This window comes from Syngnathoides biaculeatus, chromosome 6 (genome assembly GCF_019802595.1).
Source record: "Syngnathoides biaculeatus isolate LvHL_M chromosome 6, ASM1980259v1, whole genome shotgun sequence".
In the NCBI taxonomy this organism is placed as follows: domain Eukaryota; kingdom Metazoa; phylum Chordata; class Actinopteri; order Syngnathiformes; family Syngnathidae; genus Syngnathoides; species Syngnathoides biaculeatus.
Genome location: NC_084645.1, coordinates 22658729 through 22679610, shown reverse-complemented (window position 1 = coordinate 22679610; position 20882 = coordinate 22658729). Strand labels below are relative to the sequence as shown.

Here is a 20882-nt window from a genome sequence, read left to right as displayed (position 1 = left end):
TCTTTAAGGCCAATTTGCCTTCTAATACCAGCCTAATTGCCCCCCCCCCCACACACACACACTTTTTATCCCCTTCTCTCTCAAAAGGCCAAGTCTCGTTTAGCCTCACTCGCTCATCTCGGGGTAGGAGAGGCGGGGTCGGGGGGGGGGGTCGGAGGGGTGGGGTTCACGGAGAGAGTGTACTGACATGGGTGATGTGTCAAATTAAGAGCCCCCCCTCCACACACACACATTCTCATTGAGACGAAATGTCCCCCCCCCCCCTCTCCCACAGTCGTCCTCCTTCCCCTCCCTCATTTTATTCCGCCTTCTCCAAATAGATGTGCGGGATGCGGTTGCCGCTAGCAACCGCACCATCCGTGCGGGGCGCATCTTTGTGGGGATGTCTGAGCCTGTGTGTGTGTGTGTGTGTGTGTTGTGTGAGTGCTTGCCATAATCCGGCAGCGCAGCAAGGACACACATTTACACACAGACACACACATACACAGGGACCGTGTGTGTGTGTGCGTGTGGCAGCTTTTATAAAAATTCCACTAAAATTGGAGCAAAGTCACCAGGCACGAATAGATGTACAATTTGGTTATTTAAAAAAAACAAAACATTTTTGTGCTAGTCTTTGTGTTCGTGTTGATTTTGTTGTATTTCTGTTTTTTCGTGTTGTGTCTGCGCAGTATTTGTGTTGTTTGTATATTGATTGCTTTGTGTTTTTGTCATATTTGTGGTGGGTGGGATATTCATGTTCTGTCCTGTGTTGTTTACGTAAAAGTGTGTTTTGTTACTTATGTCTTGATTGTTGTGTTTTATTTCTGTTTGTTGTTGTGTTTTTTTGGTTGTTTTTTTGCTGTTTCATAATTATTATTATTTTTTTTTGTGTTGTTTGCATTGTGCTGTATTTCTGCTCGTCGTTGTTGCATTGTGATTGTTTTGTGTTGCATTTCTGTTAGTTCCTCCCAATGCAGACTTCAATAATCTCAGCGCAGATATGGATCATGAACACATCAATGCTTGATATGGTTTTAATTGCTCGATGGACAAGGAAGGGAGATAACGAAGAGGTGCAAATACTAAACGTTTTGTCTATTTGGCAATATTTCAAAAGTTACCTGTTAGGATCTGCACCCGAGCGCGCGTCACATATATTATGGCACGTCGCCATATTGAAAACACCACAGAAGAAGAAAAAGCGCTCAGTCCTGTGCCCTCCGCTTCGCTTCTCCAACGCAACATGCGTTCATCCAAGCTCGGCCAGAACTCGAGTGGGCTAACTCCATTTTGCTCATTTTGAAGTGCAGATATGAATCAAGGAAATGTGAATCTTTCAGGTGAATTCTGGTCTTGAACCGAGGTTAAGTTCCGACGTTGACCTCTAGGGGGCAGTGTTCATTCATCAGTTCAACGTCCCAGAAAACAGAAGAGTAGACGCAGGAGATTCGTTTTTTGTAATTCATTTTTATTTTTGTATTTTTTTTTTTTTTTTTTTGGTTGGCGGGTGAACTAATTGAAAATGTTTATTGGGTGTTTATCCTGACTTCAAGTGTTTTTTTTTGGCGCGGGGGGTGGGGCGGATTTAAAAAGAAAACCATGAAAAATAAACTTAAAAAATATTTTTGAAAGTAAATGTTGTGATTAAAAAAAAAACCCTTATATTTGGCAACAAGGCAAAAACCGAGGCAAATCATAATTTCCATATTTTATCAGATGTTGCCAGATAAATCCCACAGATATTAATGGAACTTCAACATTTTTGATTAATTAGCACACTCTCATTCTCATTTTAATTTATTTACTTGCTTAGTATCAAAGTGCACTTTTAAAAATGTTAATACTGTATTATGACATTTTTCCCAAACTATCAATTGTGTCACATGGTGTTTAAACTTTATTCCAGCAATATTGTCTTCACCTGATAATAACAAAATCTGGTAATATTTTCCCAATGTGTTTCCCATTTTGTCCTCATGTCCCAATTTGTTTTCATAACAGTTCAATTTTGAAAAAAAAAAAAGTTTTAACTCACAATATCATGACAGTATTTATTGTTGTGATTGTTTTTCTCATGATAAACGATTATCATAACATGACAACTTTGTAATTAATATCATCAGTTGATTCTTGTACTGCATTTTCGTCTTTTTTGTCATTACTTCTTTGTCAATTTTGTTTCTGGTTATTTACTTTTTCCTCATAATTTTATTACCTAAATCTATGAATATTGCTACTTTAGTTTCTTTATATTTGTATTTTTTTTAAATGTAATATTACTACTTTGTTCTCATATAAAAACTTTGTTTTGTCTTTTTTGTTTTACAAATACAGTACTCTGGTAATATGAACAATTTTGAATCATAGTATTTCACAGTAGTTTCACAGCATGAAACATTTTGAATTGTCATAATGCAACTACAATTATTTTACTAACATTACAACGTCACAACATTCAATATTTACGTGGTCATATTTATTCTTGTGACATTTTTGTACTAATTCTTTTTTTAAATCACAGCTGTTGATGTGATTTTTCCATCGCAATATTGAGACTTTCCCGCGTCAATACGATGATTTCAATTTTTTAACGTGAAGAATTTTGCTTCATGAAGATCTAACTTGTTGATTGTATTTTAAAGTGATTTTTTTTTCTTCATGCATTTTTTTTTTTTAACTGACGCTGAGTGCCGAAGTCAAATAATACGACCACTTCTCCGCAGTGATATTTGCACTCTTTTGTTAGAATATTTTACCAGTTTATTAAAAAAATGTTTTAGATTGTAAAATTTGACGTTATACAATTCGAACTTTATGGGGACTTTTTTTTCCTATCTTGTAGTATTTTGCCATCATTCTCATCCTACTGTCTTTAGTTTATTTTTGGGAAAAGTACTATTTTATTACTCTTGATATTTTGAATGTAAATCTTTTTTTCTAATATTTTCAACATATTTTTAATAATATTTCAACTTTTATTTGTTCCCGGCACGGATGTCTTTTTTTGTCCAGAATTGTCTAGTTCTATTGCTCGGTTGAACACACACATTAAACTATGACCGTTTGAATAAAGGGATTCAAAGATGAGTTTTTCTTTTAAAAAAAGTATAAAAATCAACAAAATCCATGAAGTCATAGATGTGATGTATTTGTCTTATTTTTTTTTGGACACTTCGTCCATCACGCTCACATTCAGTCTTGCCCGTATGCCGTCGACAAATTGCGCCGTTTCAATTGTCGGCTGTACTACACACAAAAAAAGGGTACACATTAGAAATGCATACATTGGAGTATTATTATCATTATTACCTACAAAAAGACCATGAGAATAATCGTCTTAACATTAATAAAAAGTCAGTGGGGTATTGCAAGCGTCCGCTTCCTTCCCACCGTCCTGAACGTATTTACATCAGAATAACAAAGCTATCAAAAAACAAAAGGCCCCAAAAGTTCCTCCTAAAAATGTTTTTTGTGTGTGCGCGCGTGCGTGTGTGGTTCTTCTTTGACCGTCTACTTACAACAAATGTCCGTTCCAAATATGTACAAGCCTCTTAGAAAATAATTTAATTACAGTTACACACTTTCGACACTGCTCGGACGAGAAAGTTACGGAGGCCGGCGACGCCAGGCGAGCCAGTGAAATCTCGTTGGCTGCCGGGGCCTGGGTGGGCGGGGCTAACAGTCGCAGGGCGGGGTCGGGCCGGCGGGCTCACAGAGAGGAAGTGGTGGAGTCGACGATCTCTCTGCCGTTGCACACGCTCGGGACGAAGTGGGTGCTGACGGAAGCTGCAAACAAAAGGAAAACCGCACTTGAGAACGAGGACGCACCAACCCTGACCCTCCTCCGAGTTAAAACCCCTTCTGACAGGGGATTCTAGCAGACCTTCACAACAGACCTTGACAATAAGTTTGGGCATGCCACCATCAAGTGGTGATCAGATGATCCATCAGAGTTCATCAGAGTATCCAAAACGTGGTCACAAGTCCAAGGACATATCCACAAACTCTAACATCAAACTGCGACTTGATCTGTCCTGGTGCCAAGCACACGTGTGGGAACAAGGCGTTCGTTATGGACACTCCGGGATGAGTACAGAGGTCCGGTAACAGAACACTTGTCAGGTTCTGATCATGGTTGCAGAGTCTTCCCAATCATGCCCTTCCAGGTCTCACTGTCATTGTCCACGGGGGCATTGAAGTTCTCCAGCAGAACGATGTAGTCCCCAATGAGAGCACTCTCTAGCACTCCCTTTAAGGACTCCAAAGGAGAAGGTTACTCTGAACTGTTTGGTGCATGAGCACAAACAACAGCCAGGACCCGTCCCCCCGCCTCAAGGTGGTACGAGGCTACCCTCCCATCCACCGGTGTGAACCCAACGTACAGGTGTCGAAATGGGGGTAGGGAGCAATAAGTATACCCACACCTGCCTCTCACCGTGGGCAACTCCAGAGTGGAAGAGAGTCCATCCCCTCTCAAGAGAACTGGTACCGGAGCCCAAGGCGTGTACAGAAGCAAGCGTGACTATATCTAGTGGGAACTTCTCGATCTCACAGACCAGCTCGGGCTCCTTCCCCACCGGACAGCCAGTTTCTGTAGTCAGGGATCGGATTGCCAAGGTCCTTGCCTTCGGCGACCACCCATCTCACACTGCACCCGACCCTCTCACCCCTCTCACCGTGGGCAACTCCAGAGTGGAAGAGAGTCCATCCCCTCTCAAGAGAACTGGTACCAGAGCCCAAGGCGTGTACAGAAGCAAGCGCGACTATATCTAGTGGGAACTTCTCGACCTCACAGACCAGCTCGGGCTCCTTCCCCGCCAGACAGCCAGTTTCTGTAGTCAGGGATCGGATTGCCAAGGTCCTTGCCTTCGGCGACCACCCATCTCACACTGCACCCGACCCTCTCACCCCTCTCACCGTGGGCAACTCCAGAGTGGAAGAGAGTCCATCCCCTCTCAAGAGAACTGGTACCAGAGCCCGAGGCGTGTACAGAGGCGAGCGTGACTATATCTAGTGGGGACTTCTCAACTTCACACACCAGCTGGATCTCCTTCCCCGCCAGATCGCCAGTTTCTGTAGTCAGGGATCGGATCGCCAAGGTCCCTGCCTTCGGCGACCGCCCATCTCACACTGCACGACCCTTACGGCCCCTCCCACAGATGGTGATCCCACAGGAAGGGGGACCCACGTTACTCTTTCAGTTCCTGGTCGAGCCCCACGGGTGCAGGCCCAGCCACCAAGCGCTCAACTTTGAGCCCCAACCATTTTTTGTACTCCTTATAGGGGGTTTTGGAGCCGTTGTTTGTCTGGACCTTTTTTTTTGTCAAGGGTGACCCTCCCAGGGGTGTGAAGCCCCAGACAACGTACCGTGAGCGGCGTAGGAGGCGACCGCCGTCCCGCTGACGCTAAAGCGGTTGACGTTGAGCCTGTGACTGGTGACGTTCTTCTGCGGCTGGAACATGATGATGTGTACCTTGGGGGCGAACATGCAGCCCAGCACCACGAAGCCGCTCAGGCTCACCGAGATGCACATGGTGGTCGTCTGGACCTGAAAACCGCGTCCGAGGGAAATGTGATTACTTGCATTACTTTCAAGGGTAACCTGTAATTGTAAGCAACCGCATCTCCAAAGTAACGTTGTCAGCGGTCTATGTTGGTGTGTAGCGAACGATGGTTGCGTACCCTGTAGTCGCTGGAAGTGACGTAGAAGATGGGCAGAAAGGCCAGCCAAATGATGCACGTGGTGTACATGGTGAAGCCGATAAACTTGGCTTCGTTGAAGTTCTCCGGGCACTTCCTGGTCTTGAAGGCGTAGCTACACGAAAGGGGGGAGAGCAAGCGTATCCGTGTTTAGTAACCAGTAGATCAAAATAACCAAGTACAGTGAATAGTCGCTTCTCGAACGTCTCAGTTCTCGAACAAATCGGTTTTCAAAAGAAAATTTCGAGATTTTTTTACTTCTGTTTTCGAACAAAAATCGGTACTGGAACGCCTGCGCCAAGACCCGGAAATAACATAACATGCGCAGCCTGATCATTTGATCCACAATGCGTGTTGTCATTGTGTATAACGCAGCCTCTGTACACACACGTGGGAAATATCGATTCAGTTTGAGAACAAATCGGTTCTCCAACCGCCTTCTGGAATGGAGAACCGAGGTTGTACTGTACAAATACTACCTTTTGATACTGAAGTAGATTTGTAAGATACCTGGACCGCACATTTGAAAATAGAGATCTGCTAAATGTGAACTCCATTTGAGTAAACATCGAACGAAAAATGGCAATGGAAACGCCTCAGCGCACATGTACTTTGGTGCACCTGTACTAAAGAATGACATTTGAAATTTGCGGAAAATTCACTGAATTTCAAGTATTGTGAATGGTTAAAATGGGTTGAATTAGACCCGAACAGTATGTAAGGGCCAAGTACAAATCTGTTTGTACTTCTGGTTTCAAGAAAACCTTTTTTAAACACATATTTTCACAAGTGTCTGTACTTCTACCCATGTACAAAGTGTATCGTAATTCGTGGCCTACAGAGCGCACCTGGTGATAGGCCTTGGTGCACAGAAAAAGTTTAACGCTAGCACGTCCCCGCTAATGCGGCGCTGTTAATGCGGCGGTGCTAATGCTAACACGGTGGTGATAACGCTAACATGGGGGTGCAAATGATAACATGCTTGCGCAAATGCGGCAGTGCGTACACTAACGCTAGTGCGGTGGTGCTAACGCTAATGTGACGGCACTAACGCTAACTAGCGCGGGGGCTGTGAAAAAAGTCGCGGCTTGTTGGCTCGGAATTACGGTAAGTACTTTTGGCACCACTTAGAAAAACAAATGAACAACAAGCAAACAGAAGACGTTACATCTACTGTATAAGGTTTAAGTACATATCCAACAAGTACATTTTACTTTGAAGGAAGCACAGGAGTTAAATCAGTTGTTTTCCTTAAAAGTAAAAAAACATCTTCTTATTTTTATTCCTTCCACGAGACTGTCGAAATCAAGTGAACAACAAAGAGTAAGGGGCGTCACTTACATAGTACACAGGATGACCAGGAGTACGTCGTAGCTGAGGGACAGCAGCATGCTAGCGTCGCGCACGTTGCACTTGAGGATGACCGTCTGCCGGCGCTCGGGCAGCGTGAAGCGCCGCGTGCCCGGAACCTCCAGCAGCAGCCACACGGACACCATCACCAACTGCACCGAAATCAGGCTCAGGCAGATGAAGACCTGCGGTGCCATTCAAACCTCATTGGACTGCGGAGCTCGCGTCGGGCACCGCCGGACATTTGGGCCTCCACCGACCTGAGAGGACGGGCTGATGAAGCGCGGCCTGGCCGCGCCCGCCCCGTCCTTGACGCCGCCGAAGATCCTGGCGATGCGGTTGGTCTTGGTGAGGAGCGCCGAGTAGCACACGGCGAAGGACGTGCCCAGGCCGAGGCGGCGCAGGGCGCAGATGGCCGGCGACGGCTTGGCCAGGAAGAGGAAGGTCATGGCGTACGACATGAAGACGCCCAGGAGGAGGATGTAGCACAGCTCCCGGCCCGACGCCTTCACCAGCGGCGTGTCGTTGTGCCGGACCAGCACCCACAGAACCAGGCCGGTGCACATGAAGCTAAAGGGGCAGATTTAGCATAGCGTACACGTCTCGCCGTTAGCCTGCATGCGGGAAAATATAAGCGCGCAAAGCCGCGGTGGAGCGGCCGCGACGCTCAGCTGAGTCACCCACAATAAGAAACCAACTGCTGGGTTGAACTTTGGGTGCTGAGACGATTGGAAAATGGGGAAGAAACAAAGTCATTCAGTGCGGTGACGTAAGAGAACATCTTTGACAGGAGAACGGAAAAGCAGATGAGCAGAACCTCGGCGCCAAACAGAACTCCACAGAGGCTCCTTGGAGGGCTAATGCGTTATCGCGCTAAGCTAACTCCATTTCAAACATCTGGATCCCCCCAGCAATGATTAAGACACGCAGGACTCATTTATATACCGGTAGTATATATATATATATTTTTTTATCTTAATAGAAAATACACAAAATAAATCAACATTGCGGCCACAAGTTTAACTTTGGTAAATCTGTCCCTGATCCCCGACAAACGTTTTTTTTTTTTTTTTAATTTGCATTGTTCTTAGTCCAATGCGCATTAAAAAAAAAAAATAAAATGAACCGTCGGTCACGTGATACCTAAGGTAATGGCCATTTTATCAAACCGTAGATTAATACTTAAGTCTGTGAAGATTTGCGCTACTTCTGTAGGTTAACGTGCGGCTGCAACACGCTTCCGTGTACGAGGGCTAAAGCCTATCCCAGTGGTTTATTGTCTTTTTTAAAATACGCATTGGACTCATCAAAAAAAGAACGTCTGTCATGGAGAGGTCTACTGAAGGTCAACGTGTGGCCGCAACACACTTCGTGTATGGAGGAGTCGACTCGCTGTCTCCCCCCCCAAAAAATCATAGTTAATGAATGCGAGTTTGTGTAAAACCAGGGGTCATCTATTGAAATGTTGGTATTTGTATTGAATACTATCTGAAAAGATCGATGGATTTCGGCAAAGGTTAACGTGTAGCCGAACACACTTCCGCGTTCACGAGCCGTGTCCCCGTTGAGAACAGATCCAGCAACGAAGTATTTGTACGCGTCCAGACTTTTCTACGCTGTCAAACTTTTCCGTGTAAATCTCGACGACTTACTCACCAGATACGTGTGCGGATCCATTTGTCCAAGACCAGCAGAAGCGGGTTAACAGTCCAATTTCTCATCTTGGACATTAAATATGGGTCCTCAAGTCTCTCATTCTTCCACGTTCCTTCGTTTATTATCACGGTATCGGATAAAACTCCGGCCTTCGTGTTCCAAGACATATTTTCGCGTCGACTTAGCATTGAAAAATGCTTTGTTTGACCGACACTTTCGGCCAGTGACGTGCTTTGACGACGTAGGTGCACGAGCTCTCTAGATATATCTTTATTTTTTCACTCATTTATTTTTTTTAAAAACTTCACCTATTTCACAGCATGTAAATTTCGTGTCACCGAATAAGAGCGTGGCCCGTGTGTGAAAACACGACGCGACCATAATTGTAATCATGATGTCGTCAGTGTAGTTTAATTCCGCCTTAATGTAGAAATTCGACAATGCAACTGCCTCATAATCATAAATGTTCGGTGTAATGTGATCATGGCTCACCCCACGCAGGCAATGGTGATGGGCCCGATGGCCCACGCGTCTTCCCACATGATGTAATCTTCGGGGAGCTCGTAGCAGGACGTCAGGTCGTCGGTGGGCCACTGACCCGGAGCGCAGGGCGAGCACGTGAACTCATCGGCAAGGTATTCGTGAGGCTCGCAGGCGGTGCAGATCCAGCAGCAGTACTCGCCTATGAGGCGCAAAAAAAAAAAAAAAAAAAAAAGCCACCAATCGGATTTGCTCTGCTCCCCGACTTAATAAGTTGTGACGAAAATGTTTCGGTTCTCGCACCGGCCTGCATTTTCTTCATCTCGTTGCGCTCGCAAGGGTCGCTGCACTGCGAGGCGGGCGCCGCCTCCCTGGGCCACTGAATCAAAGCGCCGTTAAGACTCAGACTCTCGGCCCATTCGCCGACCGGCACGTAAGCGTAGCGCTCGCCCGAGCGCTGGTAGCTGAAGATGTTGTAGCGGCCCACGCCGTCGCCCTGGGAGTCGAACTTGACGGCCGTCTCGCTGCCGGCGGGGGAGAACGGGGCTGAAAGGGAGATTAAGTGATGAGTGGACGGTTGCGAACGATCACGCCGTGAAACTATTAAAGCTGGCGCCCTCGCACCCCTTTTATTATGGCGAATCCTCGAAATGATCATGAAGTTTTGACGCCGTACTCCGCCCACATTGGATGGCAAAGCCTACAAAAATCTTCACAATTTTGCACCCCCTTGTCTGTCTCGTCCATCTGGAATTTGGCTGAACGCGTCTGCTGCAAAATTAAAGCGGGGCAATTTGGTGTTCAGCAGCAGGCACGAGTTTTGGAGACTTTTTTTTGTGCGACCTGTTATGACAGACGTGTACTGAGTTATGTTTTTCCAAATATTTCAGGCAGATCTCCTGGAAATTGCACCGGAATTGGCCCTGAAATGTCTCCTTGACACTAAACCACAAAGTTCCTCTTCATTTCCAGCCATGGGTCCTTGAGACATTTTCCTGCCAAATATTTGTGAAATGGCAAATTCTAGATGGCTAAAAAAAAAAATTTTTACTGTAGTGTTTTGGTGCCATCTACAGTCGTAGCATCTTGTTCTCAAAGAACTAAGTTGACATGAGATGAAGAGCTTCAGCTAGTGTGGGTGAATTTGCCTCGTCTGAACCGTGAATAATGCAGTGGTTTACTGTATATTTCTGCTATCTTGTGGCACCTTGGTGCCAAACAACTAAATTGGAGTGAGCTGAGGAGCTCAAAATCCATCCATCCAGCCATCCATTTTTCGACCGCTTTTCCGGCTCAGGTCGCAGGGGAAGTAGCTTCAGCAGGGATACCCAGACTTCCCTTTCCCCAGCCACTTCTTTCAGCTCTTCCAGAGGGATCCCGAGGCGTTCCCAAGCCAGCCGAGAGACATGGTCTCTCCAGCGTGTCCTGGGTCGTCCTCGGGGTCTTTTTCTGGTGGGACGTGCCCGGAACACCTCACTAAGGAGGTTTCCGGGAGGGATCTTATGCCCCAGCCACCCCATCTGGCTCCTCTCAATGCGGAGGAGCAGCGGCTTGACACGGAGCCCATCCCGGATGACAGAGCTTCTTACCCGTTCTCTAAGGGAGAGCCCGGACACCCTGCGGAGGAAACTCATTTCGGCCGCTCGTACCCGGGATCTTGTTCTTCCGGTCACAACCCACAGCTCATGCAGATAGGTGGGGGTAGGAACGTAGATCGACTGGTAAATTGAGAGCTTCGCCTTTCGACTTAGCTCCCTCTTTTCGCCCGCTTGTATCCGGCGAGATTTTGTTCTTTCGGTCACGGGGCATCTGATTCGGGTGCCTCCCGGACTACTCTCTGGTGAGGTGATCCAGGCACGTCCCACTTGAAAGAGAACCAGAGGACGACCCAGGACACGGTGGAGAGACTATGTCCACTGTCTTGAGAACGCCTCGGGATCCCTCCGGAAGAGCTGTAAGTGACGGCTGGGGAAAGGGAAGTCTGGGTATCCTTGCTGAAGGACTCAAACCGGAAAAAAGCGGTGGATGGATGGATGGATGGATGGATGGTGTTATCATAGAGTTCAGAGTACGGGTGCTTGAGACATTTTCTACATCCTTTTATGAAAGACATATCTGCCGAATTGTGTGTCAATTGGAGAGACCGGTTTTGATGGCTAATTTTTTTTCCTTTTTTTCTGTCGCTCGGGCCCTCATAATAAAGTCACGCCTGTCGTCAGCGAGGCTGAAAAACTCACAGTGAGATATTTTCATGGAGTATTTGCAAAGAGGCTGTAAACGCCCGCTAAGCTTGGCCACGTCCGCCTCTATCAATGGCCTCCAATCTGTCCCCGAGGCAACATCGTCAGAAAAAAATCGCCGCTCGGCAATGAGATCTAACGACACCTCAAAGGGCCCGTAAAATCATATCGGCACGGAGGCAGTGCGCACGATCCCCGGCCGTTGCTTTGGCTGCCCACTCTCTGATGGAATTGGCTTCGGGGGCTCCTCTGTGAGGGAGGTACGCCGCGGAAAAGCACCAAATTGGTTTGTACACAAGTTGTTACGCGAAGATTAGCATGCGCCCCGAGGACATTGGGGGGGGGGGGGGGTGACTGTAACATTGGTGACGAGATGCCGGGGTGGCAGAGTAGAAGCCCGGGAGGGAAAAAAAGAGGATCTATCGAGTGCACCTAAGAAGACAAAACGATGTCGGACCCGACCGAGTCGCTCTGAAAGCAGCTTGTACAAACGACGCCAAATGACGACGTGACCGCGGCCAAGACTGAGCGGAACGTGACCTTGGGTCTTGGTACGCAGCAGCTTTAATGAGAATAATCTTCGGATTTTAAGGTGTACATTTTTCAGATCTCATAATTTTTTCTGGAAAGGCCGTAAGATGCCATAAAATGGCGTCCAACGAATAACCGCTTGACCATCCATCTAGCGTGTAGCCACGGGTGTCAAACTCATCTTTGTTGCGGGCCGTTACAACTGCGAAACCATAAAAATCTTTAACCGCCTCATCAAACTTACGCATGAAATTTATGAATCAGAAATCGAGAGTAATGGGTTTTTCAAATATTGTTGTTTGGTAACACAAAAATGCTCGTAATACCCCAGTGTTATCATTTATGATATGACAATTTGAAATTTTGGTCCAGATTTGAACAAAAAAATCATGAAAGTTGATACATACGATTTGCCTTTGCGGGCCACATAAAATCATGCAGCGGGCCAGATCTGGCCCCCCGGGCCTTGTGTTTGACACCGATGGCGTACCCAATCATGAACTCATGTTACATAAATTGCTGTATTCAGTAGTGCGATTATTCAACACAACGAAACCACCTTCACATGAGGCCCATCACGAGTATTTGGCAAACTTGCAAATTTTGAGGCGTTGACTGGATTATGGTCCCATTCATGGCCCCCCAGCCTTTGAGAGGTCCTGTTTAGTTGGTGGGCCTTGAATGGACCTCACTCGTGAGTGACGTCAAGAGCGAGAGTCGTTTAGAACCGGAATCTTGCATGTCCCGCAAATTTTGGCTCGCAATACCTCAGGTGAAAAAAAAACATGTAAATCCTCATCAGTCAAGCTAACGCTGTATTATGTTCTAATTATGAGAACCTATGAATGGTTGCAGATGCAAATATGTCCCAGAAATAGTGAGCAGATATTTCAGAATGGAACATTTGTGAGGTGTTTCCAATATCGTCCGCCATCCCATCCTGGACTCTCTGCTAACTGACGGTTATCATCTCTGTCGAGGCCAACAGCTGGCTTCGGTTCTTGTTTTGGACGGCGCGAGCCACCTTTGGACTCGGCTGTGAGTGGCATTTCAATTGACATCCAGGCTAGCATGGAAAAGCTGCTCCGACGGCGAGGGGACTCGGGACTTTTATGAAATCCATAAATCACAGAGACAACGCAACCCTCGCTCGAGTCTCCGTCACAGGAAATTCTCGTCGTCAAGTCTGTTTCAGAGTTTTGGGGTGGGGGTGGGCGTAGAGCGGTTTGGGCGGGATAAATGTTGGGGTGACAGCTAAATGAAAATGATTAAAATAAACGCTGATAATATCTGCAGACGAGGAGGAGGCGGCGGCGGCGATATAAATCCATTATACTGCCAAGTTGGCAGATAATAAAGTCTGTTAATAACACTAAAGCAATAAGACAAGGCGGGCCCGCCTCCTGTTTTACATACACACACACACACGAACACAACAGTTGGCCGCCGATTAGCATAACGGCGTTTTATTAGAATCCGCGCTAGCGCCTAATTAGCAGCGAGCGTATAGCGACTACTAAAGCAAAGTGGCCCGCATTTTAGGGAGTGTCAGCCACAACCGACACCAACGACCTTGCTCGAGCGGCTATTTCGCACAGCGGGCGAGAAGGCCACCGAGAACACCCGACAACGGGCTGGAGTGACGGCTGTCGGGCTGACTTCAATGCAGTTTGCGGCACCGCTTCGGGCTCGGGCCTGACGCCGAGCGCTAACGTTCTAACTCCGAACCTCCGCCGAAATGTACAAGTTCAGGTCAGGTTCAGCGCTTCAGAGACGTCTCCCCTAGGATGAAGCAAAGTACTTCACAACATCCGGACTTGATCAGTTCACGTGGTCACCTTGTAGTCGAAGGACAGGTACAAATTTCTTTTTTTTCAAGCATGGGGTCCTACGAAAGTGAGTTCTAAAATGAAAAATCAGATGATGTCCATTGAAATAAGTCTTGAAATCGAGGAAAAACACGAGCAGGACTTCAACAAATAATTTACAAGTTGCAGTCCTCGGTTTCTGAAAAGATGGAGAACCTGCTGTAAGTGAAGACAACTGGCCAAACGTTGGGGGGGGGGGTAACGAAGGTAAACTTCAGAGAAGGCAAACCGATTATTCTTCATTTATGGATTGATTTTTGGGCAATTAAGAAAACAATTAATTCCCCAAGTGCCACCTCGCTCCGCTCCTAATCAATACGTGTTGTGTGCGCGGGTATATTTTGTATTCATATATGGAAATATATGCATATATGCGGAGGGGCGGCTTGTTGTATATGTCTTGCAATTTTAATTGTCCGTTTCTAATCACTTTGTGTTGCATTTTAATGCACGAAAAGCACGATATAAATATATATGATTCCATACACACACAAAAAACGGATCATTGGCATATTCGTCCATTTCGATGGGGAACGCTGATTTGAGACGCAGTGATGCCTCAGATCTCAACCACAATCCGTTCCAGAAAACGGTTCGAGAAGTGATTTGTTCGAAAACCGAATTGATGTTTCCCATTACAATGAATGGAAAAAGAAATAATGCGTTCCATGCCTTAAAAAAAAAAAAAAAGTTTTTTCAAAGCATTTTTTTTTTTACTTTTTCTGGTAATAAACTGCATAGTAGAAATACATGTGTAGGTTAAATACTTTATATCATAAAATAATGTAAGAAATAGGTTTATTTTTTTGCTTAAAATGTATGCTTTAGTAGTAGAGGACGCTAGGCTGGGAGCCCCTTGCCGTATCTGTAACGACTCGGCCCCCGGCCTTGTAAACTTTTTTTTATTAACAATAGTGCAGAATAACTTTAAACAATCAAATTGCCTTCTTTGGAGCCATGATCGGGGGTTAATACGGAAGAGCTCGATTAGAAGAAAAACAACAGCCACTACCGGGACACGTCTGTCTACAGAGAATGCGTTATACAGAATAACAAAAGTGCGCTGGTTGTGAGCATGCGTTATGTTATTTTTGTTTTTTTTTTTCCCGGGTGGTGTTGGAATTGACAATAACAAACCGCGTCCTGGGTGGATCATCTGCTTGCGCCGCACGGCGATGTTATTTCCGGGTTTTGTCGGGGACGTTCGAGTAACAATTTGTTCGAAAACGGGGACATTCGAGAACTGAAGCTTTACTGTATATGCCAATGAGTATTGTTTGTGATTTCGTCTGTCTGCATGTGTTGATACTCCATTAGTATTTAGTATATGTTGCTTAGAGCGTTACAATACCACCACATGGATGTTATCTATTAGCACGTCAATAGTGTTTCCTATTATCTGTTAGCCTCAAGCTATCAGATTTTGAAGCTAAATTGTGTGGTTATGTCTACTTCTCTTTGTTTTATATTTAACAAAAGCGCGCTGGTTGCGCCGCACCCATTATGCCATTTTCGTTTTTTTTTTTTTTTTCGGGGGGCGTTTGAATTGACAATAACAAGCCCTGTCTTGGGTGGGTCAACTGCTTGCGCTGTGCGCATTACATTATTTACCGGGTTTTTTCGGGGGCGTGGGAATTCACAACAAAGCGCGTCGTGGGCCAGCTGGTCTGGCCACTTGCAATATGTTATTTCCGGGTTTTGTCGGTGGCGTTCGAGCACCGATTTTCGTTCGAAAAGAGGAGCAAAAAAAAAAAAAAAATTGAGAAATTTTCGTTCGAAAACCGATTTGTTTGAAAACGGGACGATTCGAGAACCGAGGCGTTTTCACGGAATGCATTAAACTCGTACAGCAAGTCAAGGTACCACTGTGGCAGTTTTTGCGAGGGAGAAGTCTCGCTACATCAGCCAGCAGCTGACGTTAACAGTATAAAAGCTGCTGTCAAGAGTGCCAATAGCAGGAAAATGTGTGTTGACAGTCAGATGCAAGATGAACGACGCTCGCAGATGGCGTTGGTCTCGCCCCAAATGACTAATCGTGACTTCTCTCTGCTCACAGACAACAAACTGTACACCTTTCCACTTGGTGCTTCCTCTTATTCCCGTTTTAAACAATTGAACTGCAAGACTTTTTTCCGTTTATTTAGGATTCAAAGGCGTTTTTCCACGCTTTCTCGCGCTCTCCGGTATGCAGCTAACGAGGGAATGACCCGCTTCTTTTCCGAAGAGCTGCCGGGTGTAAAGGAACAGGCGGGGAAAAAAAAAATGAAGGTCATAGGTGTGATTGCGATATCTGAGCGCACAATGTTAATACGGGGATGACGAATAAGTGTCACCCCCCCCCCCCAAAAAAAAAAAAAAAAAAGAGCAGGCGGCACACAATGTCCTACAGCAAGTATCCAAAAATGAGGAAGTGCTTATTATTCCAGATTAGGGGTGTGGTGAAAAGAGGCTTTTCCATTCAGAATGAGTAATTAATTATGTTCTCGAGCATGTCAGGCTAAGTCTTGCCCAGGGGGGGATTGTGGGTATTAAAGGAGGGCACCGAGAGAAAGAGAGAACAAGAGATAGAGAGACGACGACAAAGGAATTTGGTGGCTGGAAAAAAAAAAAAAAAGTCATCGAAAAGTGAGGAGATTAAGTTGGGGGGAGTTTGACTGAACTTTTCGTCGTGTGACGCAAATTTGGTGATTTAGCGAGATCGACCACATTAGGCTACAAGACATTTATTACCACTCTGTACTGTACCACATATTAAGGACGAAGCGGGCATCGCATTCGCAGTAGAATTGCGATATGATAAAATATATAAGTATAAGGTCAGGTGAAACTCCCTCGTAGCTCTTCTTGCTAACATAATAAATACATTAAAATCTGTAAACCGCTTCACGAGTAAATAATTCTCAGTTCCAGTGTCTTTAATTGGATAAAAACCCTGATAGGGTGCAGACCCTGCGTAAATCTCATGTCTCAGTGCCGAGCTCCTCTTGCCGGCCAGGACAATTGACACTAAACCCACACGAGCGAAACCAGAAAAGCAAAACTGCTATTTGCTATATCGTCAATGAACCACTGCCAAAACAAGACATCAAGGTGAAAAGCTTTTCTGTTAATTTTAGCTGCATATAAACTTGGACGTGATCAAGACGTCATGTAATCACTCTGTTAAGATCCAGCGACACGAGGGCGGACCCAAATGCAGGACTCCGAGTCAAGGGCATGATGTCAAGAGTCGTTTTATTCCAGAAGGAGGTCAGATATGAGAAGGCAGTCCAAAACAAGTGGAAGTACCAAAACGCTTGGCAACAGGCGAGATCCAAAAACATGCACAAGGTCTGATGACTACAAGCCAAACTAGAAAACTAAACTTGTGACTGACGCACAGTAGCGGAGTATCCCAGGATGCAGTACAGCATCTGCAACGAACTGGCAAATGCCTGAAGACCCATTTACCACTTAAGTACTTGGTCTATTCGTGTCCAAAACGCAAGACAGCTGTGACACCCGTCCGAGGTCGCACCGCCCAGATCAGTGGCCTGGCCACGCCCCTCACAGGAAGCCCCACCCATGGCAGCGGTCAGACCATGCCCGTGACGCACTCGCTCATATCTTGGTACGCACCTCCGACTCGTAGCTCCTCTCGTCAGTGCAATGAACAAATCTTTACGTCAGTCAAAACCAAAACCATTTAAACTTCAAAATAAGAATGTGATTGAGGAAAATGCAAATATTAATGACTTGCAAATATTTACTACTGTACAAGCTTAATTTTAAACATTGTAACCCCCTTTCGTGGACAGCGTCCCATTTTTTTGGGACATCAGGATTTTCACGCATTATATCCTTCAGTATATGTAAATATTTAAGTGTTTTATTCTGAAGCCATAATTTGGTATCAGGAGAGGATAACTCATCGGTAAAAGTTATCACCGAGTTATTTCCTTTTCCTTCCTGACCCAACATGGCTGCCTCAAGTACACATGAAGCTTTTTCCAAGAGAGGAAAGGGAGAAAGTATATCAGTATGCAACCAAGTTTGTCTTCAAAATGCTAATCCATCAGTATTATTAATGCGTAAGGATCGTTCTAGAATAATAATTAATTCCTAAACATATCTCTAGTATGTACCACTTCACAGAACTGATAACATACCCGTCCCAGGACGCTCTTTTTTGCCCTTTGTTTTATGCGTTAAATGAAAAAAAAAGTGTTATTTCTTCGATTGTGGCCTGTTAGGAGACTTTGATCTCAATAAGGCAAAAAAATTGCCACCCTGCCCATGAACAGGTTAATAATGGCAACCGGTAATACTGAAAGTCTGATACGAGTGGCGTACGAAAAGAATCGCTGCCGAAGTATGATTCACTCGTATGTAACGTTTAAATTCAACACATTTGTGTGTAATCTTTTATGAGAACGTTTGTGTGTCATCTGAAAGAGATGTTTATTTGCAAACATTCATGTGTTAATGCGCCGTCATAGCGGATCCATTTTAAATCCTCCCTTAAGCCACCAAATTGTCTTCCTTACAAATCAGGGTATGCATACACAGAATCTACTGTAAGTATACACTTGCTCCACATAGAAGATAAAGAACAATCAACGCGCTGCAGATGCCGACCTCTCACGGACAAAACCCTCTTCTTTTTTTTTTTTGGGTATTTACTCCAGAGAGTTAATGACCTTAGTACACCTGTGGCCAGCGCGCAGAGCGTAAAAGCAAAACACTTATAGATCTGGACGCGGGGATGCACTCATGTGTCACAAATGCGCACGTGCGCGTGCACACACAATCGCTATATTTGTTCTCCCCGTGGAGTCGTTCCCCCGGGGGGGGGGTAGCGAGCCGCGGCGACAGCCGGCTCACGGGGGAAAAGCAACTCAGGGCGGGAGGGTTAAAACAAGGTAGAGCGACGCATAGGTGGAAAGGTGCATCAGGGAGGTGGCTGAGATACAGGAAAGAAAAGGGAGACGAGAAGAGGAGCCGGCGGGGTGGGGGGTGGTGGGGGCGAGCTGAGAGACAAGATTAGGGCAAGGAAAGGCGGGGAGTCAAAAGGGAGAGGACGGCGACAGGAGACATCGGTGGACCACAGTGTTCAATAGAGGAATGCTTGAAGGACGGACGGGGGGGGGATGAACAGAGAGGGAGGGAGAGAGGTTGGGAGGGAGGGATGAAGGAGTTGACAAACAGACTGACGCAGAGAGGTGGTGAAGGCAGGAGAGCAACCTTGTGAAGTCTGAGTGGGATGTGCTGTTTTTGAATGTAGAGCGAGAGAACACTTTCTGGGTGCGAAAGAGGAGGAGAAGGAGGAGACAGAGAGAGAGAGATGTCGAGGGAAGGAGGGATGGGGAACAGAGCGACAGAGATGGAGGAGGAGGCGATGAGGAAGCTTGTTCTCCAGCATCCAAACATCGCAATAAGCTCCCCGCTACTCAATCTGGCCCCGAAGGCACTCCGCCTCTGCTAATACATTCTTAAGTCGCTCAATATCGAAAATCTCAACTTGGTCCCAGAAATAGAAGAAAGATTTGAACCCAGAATCTCATAACTGTGAGGCGGACATCTTCACCGAAAGTCAAACACCGCCACGAGGAAGACAAGTCTATCCGGAATATACATCTTCGCTTTTCAGTAAATAAAACCGGTGACGTCACGTCAATCATTAGCATATGTTTTGACACACGGGGTCTCGTCCTCAGAACTCTTCTCACTTGCACAATGAACGTATATTTAAGTCAGTTATCTGCATCACAACAGCCAAACTAGAAAATAAGACTAATAAGACCGAGACTTGATATTCAGCTTGGCAAGGTTAGCGAGACCACACACTGTCAACTTGGTCCTCATGAAGACAGGAAGACAAGTAAGAATAAAACTCAGAATCTCTTTGGATAAAGAAAAACCAGCACAACGAATACATGTTCTAGTGGGCTAACTCCACCTTGCGATCCAAATATCAAAACTGGTAAACTACACAAGTCTGACTATTTTAATTCTTAACTTTGTCCTCATAAATACATTCCGACAATTCAACTTCCTCTCGATTAAGGATACGAAGACAATTTGGAGCATAAACACACATTGGAAACATGGTCCCCATAAACACTGGAAGACGAGAATATCTACAACATACAATTCTCTCGAGGTGAATAAAAACTGAAAAGACTGAGACACAGAACCCGTATCAATCTGGTGTTTTAGTATGCAGGTCTTGAAAATCATGTATCAGGTCGGTCATGCCATTGGTACTGTAACTTAAAAATAAAGATTTTCATCAGATATCATTTAAGCTTGTGTTGAGGATATTTCTATCAGCAATTTTGAATGTTTCCGGTCGCTGACCTTTTGGCGAGTCACATGACCTATGTGCACGGATGTGACGTGTCATGTGCTCAACCTGAGGCTCGGTTACGTTCCTACACAGTTATGGCCAGCGCTGTTTTCTCGGATTTATCCTCATCTGATGAAGAAATAGAAGTATCTGTTGATCGGGAAGACGGAGGAATACGTCCATACAGATTTGAACCTGTCGCTGTCAAGCGAGCTCCGGCGGCCGCCCGCGAGCGAGTTCCGGCAGCCAGTCAACTTCCCCTTTAAAAATCTTGGATACATGTTAAGTCTAACAAGCACATCATGTGATGCAAAACCCAAACAGCTAAACTGTAAACCAGCACCGAAGAGAACAAATAATTAGTCCTCAGCTGGGTCAGCGCCCATAAATACGACAATAAGTTAAAATCAAAAACCTTCCTCATTCAGATTGAATAGTTAGTCTCCGCAAATGCAAAAAAAAAAAAAAAAAAGGAAATATAAAACAAATACAATCTCTTTGGGTAAATAAAAACACATGATCAAGACATTTCATGCAAACCGCTTGCACATATTTCAAATCTTGACACGGAGCAACTCCTTGAAGCTCCCCTCACTAGCGCACCAATAATACCCGTTTAATTCCGTACGACGCGATGCAAAAACCCCGAAAAAAGCTCCCACTGAAAAAAAAAATAAAATAAACCCGTGATTGACATAATACTCCGTTTGGCCCCAATAAAGATAGGAAGACAAGCTAAAACACACG

The 20882-nt window shown here is 45.4% G+C and overlaps 1 protein-coding gene across 8 annotated transcripts in view; it reads right to left on the bottom strand.

The window, feature by feature from the left end:
* Positions 1-2544: 2544 nt before the first annotated feature.
* The window catches only part of grm3 (glutamate receptor, metabotropic 3), a 90516-nt gene continuing 72178 nt past the window's right edge, over positions 2545-20882 (bottom strand). For 7 of the 8 annotated variants that reach the window (XM_061823132.1, XM_061823130.1, XM_061823133.1 and 4 more), the window contains 7 exons: positions 9472-9714; positions 9181-9370; positions 7293-7602; positions 7024-7217; positions 5665-5797; positions 5350-5530; positions 2546-3768 (listed from right to left, as the gene is read on the bottom strand). In XM_061823132.1, the coding sequence (XP_061679116.1) occupies positions 3692-3768; positions 5350-5530; positions 5665-5797; positions 7024-7217; positions 7293-7602; positions 9181-9370; positions 9472-9714 (1328 nt within the window). In that variant the 3' untranslated portion in view covers positions 2546-3691. Of the gene's footprint in view, positions 3769-5349; positions 5531-5664; positions 5798-7023; positions 7218-7292; positions 7603-9180; positions 9371-9471; positions 9715-20882 lie in introns of all 8 variants that reach the window. The other variant, XM_061823136.1, reaches the window with a different exon arrangement.